Here is a 10,408-nt window from a genome sequence, read left to right as displayed (position 1 = left end):
ATAAGAGTCTATAAGTCTATAAATTCCACATAATCATCGCGAAATATTAAATATAAGAGAGTTTGACATATAAAGCTTTCTATTTCAAACATCTTAAAAATCAGTTATTATCATGTACTAAAAAATAGTTTTTTCTTTTTTTCAAATTTAGATTTTTTTTTTCCTTTGGGGGGGGGGGGGGGGTGGGGTTTGGAAAGGATAAGTGCCTTACTTAGGCAGAACCTCTCATAGGTCCTTCCGACCCGGGTTAATGGACTAGGCACTTTGAAAGTGGGGAGGAAATAGGAAAGGTAAGGGAATTCCCACCCCAAGGCCTAAAATGCCTCTAGTGGAGTTTGATCCCACAATCTCTAAATTGTGAGATGCAAATTATCCTACTAGACTAAGCTATTCTTGGTATACACAAGGATAAGGATATTCAAACCAACCTCTTATATAAAGGATGATTATTTAGATTATATATCAATTTTTCACAAGTCCTTTGTAGTCAAATTTAGATTGTTGCCCAAAAATTTTAACAGGAAGATACGAGGCAAGAATCTTTCTATCATGATGTCTCAAAAAATTCCATCTGACTTTCATTTCATACATCAGAAACTTCACTGTATACTATGAAGCCAACAGGTCTAATTGGAGAAATCTTGAGCCATGTTACAGAAAGCGCGCATGATGTTACCAGCAACATCTAGCAACTGCAAATACTCGTCTGCTCCATCAACAAGACACTACAAAACATACCACATTAAGGTTTACCGTTATATGTCATATTAACATAAACCACAAGGTAAATGCTCAAGATAAGGTGAAATTAAAAATAAATTATCATTTGACATTCAGAAATCTATACCCACAAATTGATATAAATGCTCATACATTACGAGTCAACCAAAAAGCCTGGACTACAACATATCATCCCCCCTCCTCTAATGTTGATTTTCTGGTTAATTTAGTTTTCAGTTAAGTTCTCTAATGTTAGTTCAGACAGAAATATAGCTAGATCTGGACAATTAACTGAGTTAATAAGCATTAAAAGTTTACAACTAATGGCAGAATGTTTCATCAAATAAGCAATTATCAGTCACTACTAGTACTGCTTGTCATACATTATTCTTTTCATCTAATTATTATTTATTAATTACAGATATATTTTCATGTATAATAGAATCTGCAAATGAGTTTTTTTTTTTTTTTTTTAATTTATTTTGGACAATATTGCCTCCAATTTCTATTGACCCCCAAGTTAAATTTTCTAAGACGTGTCCCTACTGCGTATGAAAGGTTAAAAATCAGCGGCAAGAAAGGAGCAGAAAAGGGAATCCCTACTACATTCAGACTTCAGATACAGGGAAATGCATATAGATTTCAGATTCAGAATCAGAAGTTGGTAAGGCACACCAAATGAGAGTCCCACACAAAGGCATGAACATATATGACATGAATCGGAGTCATTCCAGCAACAGAAAACTATATGCAAACTAACCTTGTCTGTTTCACCTAATTTTTTGAAAATCCTTGCCTTGTGCTCATCTGACAAATCATCAGCTTCCACGATGATATCAAATAACTGGAAAAATCACACAATTTGAAGTCGCGTGTCATGGAAAACACTTAACAGACAAAGAAGTTGCGAATGAAGTTGAACGATATGCAACCTGAGAGATCATCTGGGAAACTGGATAGCCTTCTGAAATGACATTATTCACTGCTTTGTCAGCCAAATCAAAGTTACCACTCTTGCAAGCAGCCAACAAATACTGCACAACTTCCTCTGGTATGACCTTTCAACACAAAAGAAAACTATTTAGGCATGAAAACAGTTAAAAATATGTTGTTTGGACAATGTAAGCATGCTGAATGTCCTGTAGAGTGTTGAGTAGAAAATATGATTCCAATTAAAAGAATTATATTTTGATGCAGAAGAGAGAAGATGATCCTTCTTGCTAAAATAAATGGCAATTGACAACCTATTATTTTCTCACTCTGTTTCAAAATAAACGCCCCACTTTGATTGGGCATATATGCCATGCAAAGCATTAACCAATACTTCCTCCGTTTCTTTTTAGTTGACACGTTTCTTTAGTTACATTTGCCTATGCACAAATTCAATCATTAATATCTTTAATTAATGATAAGCAAAAAATATAAAAAGTTGATATTTTGAAAATACATATTGTGACGAATCTAACAAGATCTCACATGACTGTATTTTTCATTACATATAAAGCACAAAACACAGTCAAAGGGGAGTGTGAATAGTGCTAAAGTCAAAACGTGTCAACTAAAAAAAACCGGAGGTATTATTATTTTTTTAATCATCAATAAGTATAAATTATAAAAAGTTGATATTCACTAACATTAGTCAAAGTGGATTATGTGAATAGTGCAAAAAAGTCAAAATGGGACATTTATATTGAAACAAGGGGAGTAGATTTCATACTCTATGCAAAATTAGTATTAGGCATGATGAAAAGTTGGAATACAGTTTGACTGATGAAGAGCTGCCATAATGCTACTAATTCAAGAAAATATATCATTGAAATGTTGGCATTTGTTTCAAGATAGAGGGAATAATGAGTAATTGAACTACTCAAACAGTCATTTACAGACTACAGCTGGCTGTACAAAACTAATCTATTCATTAATTTAACAGAAGCAGTAGCATGGAATGATTAAGTTTCAATAATAAATTCATCAAAGGGGAAAAAATATATTCCATACAGCTTACCCCAGACACACTAATTAAGTCCTTGGAGGATATGGATGATCCATATAAGCGAGCAGCTCCCTGTCACATAGAAATTCAGTCAATTAAAAGAAAGATTAGTCATTCCAATATAAAGTTACTGAAATCTGCACTTGACTCCAACATCATTCTATCAGAATTTAAGATTTATTGCACTAATGCTTATTTCTTTCAACAAGACCTGCAGAAAAATTCTACTACACAATTTTGAGGGTTTTCACTTTTTAGCAAACCATTTTTTTGCTTTCTAGGCCTGTTTCTCTACATCAAATACTTGAGCAAAAAAATATGATTGCAAGTGCTACAAATGACCAATTCATTTATTCCCAGAAAGACAAACCAAATGCCATAAAGGTGTCCTTTCAAGGGTAGTGTGGAGGTGGAGAACCAGGACATATAGCAGCTGGAAGCTACAAAAGGTAATTACTATACCATCATATAAACAAAGAGCCAGCAACTTACCGAACACAACGAAGAATGTCAACTATATAAGAATATCAGCTGTTAAAGACTCTTTAAACAATGAAATTAAAAGTAAAAAAGCATGCACTGAGAGGGCATTTCATTAGGGCATCCCATGAAATTTCTCAAATATCAAAGAATGGGTAAAAAGTATATAATTGATAACTAGTTTAGATCATAAATAATGGATGCAACAGCCTTCTATAATTCTGTGTAAACCAAACACAGTTATTTACTAACCAAATTGCTTAAAGATCCCATTAAATAAAATTTGTGGAAGGGGATCACCTAAACACCATCCTTTCAAATCACCAAAAATTACCCAAAAAACATATTCCACGTATGTGTAGCCACCTCATAATGCAAGAAAACACAATTCCACATCTTGCAACTTTTAATGCACAAATTAACATCAGGCAAACTGTTCTAGTGTAGTGGTGTTCAAAGTCAGACTCTTTAAACAAGGTCACATGAAGGCTTCAACTATATTAGGAACCTTAAATATTAAGAAAATGTCAAAAATGAGTAAAATGGAGAGACTTCCATAAGTGACTAGAGACTCCCAAATAGAAATCCAGACAAATCCCACAATCATATTAGAGAAGCATAAGACTTTCAACACATCCATAGTACTACCTCTGTGCTTTTATTCTTTTATCTTCTCACTAACTCTAGCAAGTGGATCCTTTTTAGAATTTTGGGTAGGAAAGTTGGTAGACATTGGTGTTATTATACAGTATCATGTGGACCATGTGGTGGTTTAAGGAGGGATGAAAGGAAATTTTTCTTTTTTAAAAAAATCTAAAATGCAAAATAAGAAGTTTTTTTTTTTTTTAAAAAAAAAAAACTGCTATCTTATTAGAAAATCCAATAGATTAAGAGCTTAAATGGAAATAAAGGAGAGAATAGATACTACTACTTCTATAATCCTAATTCATCTCCTGGGCCAACAATTCAGATGATCTAAAAGAAAGCTAACAGCAAGCATCACTGACCCATTTCCATAAATTAAAAATGGAACGTTATCAAAAGATTTATGGTCCAACTTATAGATGACACCCTAATTACTCCAGCTAGGCAGCTAGAAACGTCATTGCTCAAGCGTCATTAGACACAAGGGTAGCAATGCAACATCAAAATATTGTTTATCCACTTCATAGACTGTTGATGCTAGTATTAAGAACATGATTCACACCACAAGTTGAAAAAGATCTACTCCCTCCATTCTTTTTTAGCTGACACAATTCTTTTTGATATCTCTAATTATCAATAAGTCAAAAGTTATAACAAAATTGATACAATGAAAGTATACATTGAGATGGTTCTAACAAGATCGCTTATGACTGTTATACAATGACTATAAATCACAACACCTGGTCAATATAGAGTTGGTAAAATAGTGTCAAAAGTAACAAAAAGTGTCAACCAAAAAAGAATGGAGGAAGTATGTAACAATATAATAGAGGATTTTAAAATTTAATATTTGAGGTTATTATTCCAAGGAAGACATCTAAACTAGCTAAACAAGTCCCTTCCAAGAACCCTAGATAAAACCTACAAGTCAATTTGATAGATCTCAGATTATTGGAGCTCTTCTTTATAACTAAATCCCCGTCTGCAATAATAGGAAACTAGAAGGTGCATAAAGCATCAAAGTAATAAGATGTCAAAAAGGTAAACATTATGAGCATTACTCTAGTACTATCCCCATGTGTGACTTTGGGTTTATTTGCAAATGATATACTATCAAGCTGGATATTTGCAATCTTATCTTGAGCAAGCCTTGGATATGTACTAATGATTCTTTTCTGACCATAATTTTATCCTGGAGATGGAAAAAAATTCTTAGTTGCAGCACCAGCACAGTATAAATCCATATCCACCAACATAATGTTGTTTAGGGGATGAACAAGTAGTTTTGCCTTGCCCTTTAATAAGTCAGACTGTCAGAGATTCATAGTATATGTAATATGTTTCTATATTGATGAACCATAGATTCAAGATCACACCAAATTCTTTAGACACTGTTTTGTCCTTTACTTGTGTAATAATTAGGTTTCTCCCTGATAAATTTTCCTTGTATTAAAATTTAAAACACTGTCATGGAAAAAAAGGCAACATCTGTTATTGTCCCATTCATTTTTTTAAGGTAAGGAAAAGGACCTTTTTTAGTACAATATTTGCAGGTTAGACACTTTGAGAGTGAGGAAGAGTAAGAGATCCCCAACCTCAAGGTGCCTCTAGTGGAGATTGAACCCCCAACCTCAAAGTTGGAAGGTGCAATGTTCTCACTAGACCAAGCTAGGTTTGGTTCTAATTGCTAATCATGGGCAAAAACAAAATAGGCAATACCTTTATGGAAGTATTCTTCAAGACAAAATAATTTCACACTGTTTTACACTGACAATAAATATTATTTTTAAAACAAATTTTTACAGTTGAAAATTTCAATGGACAGATTGGAGTATCATCTAAATAATCTAGGAAGTGTCTTATCTCTTGTATTTCTGTTTGGTTTCTTTTATACATTAATGTGGACTAAGCTTTATTCAACTGTACAATGACATGCTAACAAGTAATAAGCATGTATCTAATTAAGTGTAAGCTTTAGATTTTAAAACACAAATATAACACATGCCGCACACACATGTGCAGACACATGCTCACTTGAAAGGGAGGATATGAGACATCACAAGCCCTCATATAGATTGATGCATTTATAGCATGCACGTGTATTGACAAGTTAATTTATGTAATTGTAGGAAAAAGGTAAGCATTTTCAATTACCTGCAAGTATGTAATGGCCCGACGAAGATCACCTTGTGAAATGGAACTCAACGTAGTAAGTGCCTACATAAATAACAGATCCTATAATCAATGTTGAGTTAACAGATAAAGAAGTCAAACTACAAAAGTACAAATTACAGGATACTGGTAGATACCTGAGAATCCAGATTGATGCCTTCTTCTCCACATATATGCAAAATTCGACTTTTCATTATGCCTTCCGGAAGTGGTTTAAATCTAAACTTGGCACACCTTGAAGCCAGAGGCTCTATGATCCTGCAATCACCATAGTAGGATCTTGTTATTAAGTTCAAATAATGCAGAATCATTCACATGTATCCTCTCCCAACATCAGCTCAATAAGTAACATTTATAATCCCAAGAGTGGACCAGTGGAAAACAGTTGCTCCCTTCTAACTATCTTCATAAGCATCATGCACTAGTGCATATAGGACCTTCCCTACAGGCTCTAGTTTCTAGACTACAGCTGAATAACTTTTCCTCACAAAGGCGTAGCTCTATAACTAATGTCAGAACCATAATAGGCTTCTTCCTCCAGTCCCATCCAATGGAAGAGCTACTTCTTCTATGGAAATAGAAGCTACAAAAGACCAGTTAGACTTAAATTCATTCGAGGTATGGTGATAAGAAGATTAAGAACAGTGGAATATTTCTTTTCATCAGACACGTGAATATGCTCTAACTTATTCTCCAATAGGATTGGTCCACGAAATTAGGAAGATGATGAATAAACTATATAAACATATACTTACTCTGTTATTTTTTACAAGTAGTTGACAATCTTGACATCACTTTTAACACTATTTACATATAGTACTTAGACTATTCATGAGGGATCTTGTTAGATTTGTATTGTTGTATACTTTTAAGAATATTAACATGTTATAATGTTTACTTGTTGACAATTAAAGATATTAATGGTTGAAGTTTTACATTGCCAAATGTGATAGAATTAAAATTGAAAAACTAAAAATGGAGCAGAGGATATAATAAGATTGACAACCAAGAATCTCTAAATAAATGAATAAGAAAAATATTGAAGTTGATTATATGAATGAGCAACAAAAGACAATATAACCTATAGTTAGGGTTCATTATTATTTAGCATTTAGCGGTCTTAACACATAGGAAAAACAAAAACATAACCTATTCAGCTGTTTCTTACGGTGTTACCCAAATTACCTGCTTCGGTTGGGAAAAGAGGGGGGGGGGGGCAAAAGATTTATATATATATATATATATATATATATATATATATATATATATATATATTATATTTATTTATTAAAAACAGATAACAGAAGAAACAAGTTAATAGACAGTGATAGGTAAACAGTTAAACATGAAGAAGCCTCTATTACAGAACATAGATGAAGTAAACTAATATGAAAGTTATGGGTCAGTCATGAAGCAATATGAAATTGAAGTGAACCATTATTGACTACCCACATACCAGAGAGGTCTCGTGCAGTAAACAGATAAAACTAATAGTACAAAGAGACTAATCTATGAAAAGCACACCTTGGATCTGCCCAAACTGAGCCTGACATTACACACTACTTGAACCTCTACAACAAATATAACTTATAGTACAAAGAGAGCAATCTATGAAAAGTAAACGAGTAAAAAATGCAGCGAGATTTTACAGAGAATACCAGAACATATAATTATAATATGACACGAATAGACTTGAGCACTTGACCCACCTGCTAATATAATTACAGATGAAAAAGAATCTTGTAACTTTGGAGTAAGTTTCCATTGTTCGACGCAATGCATTCTGCACAGAACAATGATAGTGAGAAACATCATGCAATAGGTTTATAAAATAAACTGAATACGAAATCACACCTGAGCATCTTCTGTCATGGAATCTGCCTCGTCTAGAATGATAATTTTATAAGGTGGGCAAGGATAACCCCTACAATGTTTCAATTAGAAAATCAGGCATGTCTTAAAACATAAAAGTACATACATGACTGCATGAGAGAGAGAGAGAGAGAGAGAGAGAGAGAGAGAGAGAGAGAGAGAGAGAGAGAGAGAGAGAGAGAGAGAATGCAACAAAATCAAGAAATCCATTTAAGCTCATGGTCCAATTCTTTACCCTGCTCGTTGTGCAGAACCTACAGCAACCGCAGCAAAATTTTTTATTTTGGTACGAACAACATTGATGCCACGATCATCACTAGCATTCAACTCAAGCACCCTGGACTTGTAAAGTTCGGGCCTGTAAAATGCAAAGCAACATTAGTCCAACTATTCAAGCAATCGACAGTGAATACTCCAATTGGATATTAGAATTATAATCACAAGGATGTGCCTCTCATTTCAAACTAATCACTATATTATCTTGTGAGATAGAACAAAAGCATTGAACAACAAGTTCCTGTATTCTATTCAAGTATCATGGCCAGAGTTGTTCTTTTAGATTGGGGATTATCACCCTATAGTTTTATACAAAATACAACATTGCAAAATAATGCTACTAAACTATCAAGTTGCCTTAACCATTTAACTTCCATGCCTAAAATGTTATTGGCGTCAAGCCAATCCACATTCCAAAAAAAGAGAACACGACCTCAATCAAGTTAATATTATTTATTTTATTCTTATAGTAGGGACCATAAGGTCCCTAACCCGACCTAAACTATCACGGTTTTCTAGGTCCAGTATATGCAGGTCAGGCACTTGGGAGTAGAGGGGAGGGTAAGAAAATCCCTACCCCAAGCACCCTGACATGGTAGGATTCGAACTCCAAACCCCTAAGATCGAAGGTGAGCTCCTTACCAAGTGATCCAACACTTTTTTGGTAGCTGAACACTTGAACACTAATATGCCTAAACAAACTCTTTTTTCCAATACTCGTTTAGTACATGCAACTAATAATACTTAAAATAAATCACTCAAAAAGATAAAAAAAATCATTAAAATGGGAGCAAAAAAAAATCAAATTTAATGTACATCTTAAATACTTAAACCTAAAATAACTTCATTCATCCAATCATATAATAAAATAATCAATCTTCCAAGAATTTCAACAATCTTTTGTGAAATTTAGCAAAATACTCCATACCCAAAAAGCTGATGAGCAATGGCAAGAGCAGTGGTGGTTTTTCCGGTACCAGGTGGACCATAGAATAGCATGTGAGGACACTACAATAACCCAAAAAAATCCAAAAAATAATAAAAAAATGGGTAAATTAATTATAGGGTTTTTTATATAAATAGTGAAAACAAAATTCAACAATAAAAATTAAAAATTGAAATTAAATTACATTGGTGGTTTCGAGGGTGTTGGTAAGAACTCGAATCACTTCATCTTGGTGTGCAACATCCTTCACTTGCTTCGGCCGACTGAAATTAATTTACAGAAATTAAAAAAATTCAGATTTTGTATAAAATGGAAGTAAAGAGAATAAAGTGGAGAAAATTTGCTTACTATTTTTCAACCCAAGGTTGAGAGCTCTGTAACAATGGCGCCATTTTCTTGTCTCTGCGCAACTCTTTCTCTCTCCTTCGTTCTCTTTTCCCGCTTTTTATTTGGAGTAATGAACTACTCGTAATCACTAAACTAGCAAACAAATTGGAGGAGAAAATAGAAGTACAAGTTCTCAAGAGGGTTTTTAAATCTTTTCACAAATGTCGTCGGGGTAAAATTGTCATTTAAATACTTTTGGAGTTGGGGGACGATAAAAGGGGCGTTTCGAGGAAGTTAACTCGTTATTCTCTCTTATTAATGGTGGAGTTTGGAAATTCTTTATCAATGGAGGTCGAGGATGACAAACACTTATCATTTGAGGATCATAGGTGAAGCTAGTTTAGGCGATATATTTATATAAAAATTTGAAAAACTTACAAAGATTTTGAATATTCTTCCATACAAAGAGATACTTCGAAAAGCTTAGCACAAGAGAATAGTACGAGTACAAAAAAAACAAAAACAAAACAAAACAAAAAAAGAAAAAAAGATTTCTTAAGAAGAATTTGCTTGTATTAGAGTCGTAAAAGTACAATCTTACTGTGTTAATGATATTTTAATCTTTGCATCAACTTTGACATTTATATCCTTGCCTTTTGTGATATTTATATAATACATTTGTTTCTTTTTATTTGTAACAAACGAATATTTTACATTTCACATAAAGTACCCCTTGTTGCAAAAAAAAAAAAAAAAAAAAAAAAAAAAAAAAAAAAAAGGAAATCCTCAATGGTACTCTTCAACTTTTTATTCTTTTCAATAGTAAACATCAAAAAATCAAATTTTCTTTGATAATCACCTATTTGTAAAAGTAATTCAATGGTAACATTAAGGAATTTGGAAAAATATTAACCATGGTTAATGTTTTAAAAGGGAGGGAAAAAGAAAATGTCTATAATACCCTTTTTTAACAAAAA

General features: G+C 33.1%; 1 protein-coding gene across 1 annotated transcript; it reads right to left on the bottom strand.

Moving 5' to 3' along the window:
- Positions 1-417: 417 nt before the first annotated feature.
- Positions 418-10,175, bottom strand: LOC110739075 (replication factor C subunit 2-like). The gene is made up of 12 exons (XM_021919528.1): positions 9,453-10,175; positions 9,289-9,367; positions 9,087-9,166; positions 8,118-8,240; positions 7,865-7,934; positions 7,720-7,793; positions 6,148-6,268; positions 5,993-6,055; positions 2,726-2,785; positions 1,653-1,778; positions 1,481-1,564; positions 418-725 (listed from the first exon to the last, which is right to left on the bottom strand). Exons 1-12 carry the CDS (start codon positions 9,494-9,496, stop codon positions 627-629), a joined length of 1,023 nt encoding a protein of 340 aa, XP_021775220.1. The 5' UTR covers positions 9,497-10,175; the 3' UTR covers positions 418-626.
- Positions 10,176-10,408: the final 233 nt, after the last annotated feature.

Source organism: Chenopodium quinoa, unplaced genomic scaffold, assembly GCF_001683475.1.
Source record: "Chenopodium quinoa cultivar QQ74 unplaced genomic scaffold, ASM168347v1, whole genome shotgun sequence".
In the NCBI taxonomy this organism is placed as follows: domain Eukaryota; kingdom Viridiplantae; phylum Streptophyta; class Magnoliopsida; order Caryophyllales; family Amaranthaceae; genus Chenopodium; species Chenopodium quinoa.
Note: the sequence above shows the minus strand (reverse complement) of the source record. Positions and strands in the feature narration are given on the sequence as shown.

What these genes read in the sequence shown, in the direction of transcription:
- LOC110739075 (XM_021919528.1), bottom strand. Translation starts at nt 9,496, where the DNA reads ATGGCGCCATTGTTACAGAGCTCTCAACCTTGGGTTGAAAAATA. An exon ending in GGTTCTGCACAACGAGCAGG is followed by an intron (nt 7,935 to 8,117) that starts GTAAAGAATTGG and finishes GAAACATTGTAG; the next exon opens with GGGTTATCCTTGCCCACCTT. An exon ending in AATTAGGTGAAACAGACAAG is followed by an intron (nt 726 to 1,480) that starts GTTAGTTTGCAT and finishes TATGTTTTGTAG; the next exon opens with TGTCTTGTTGATGGAGCAGA.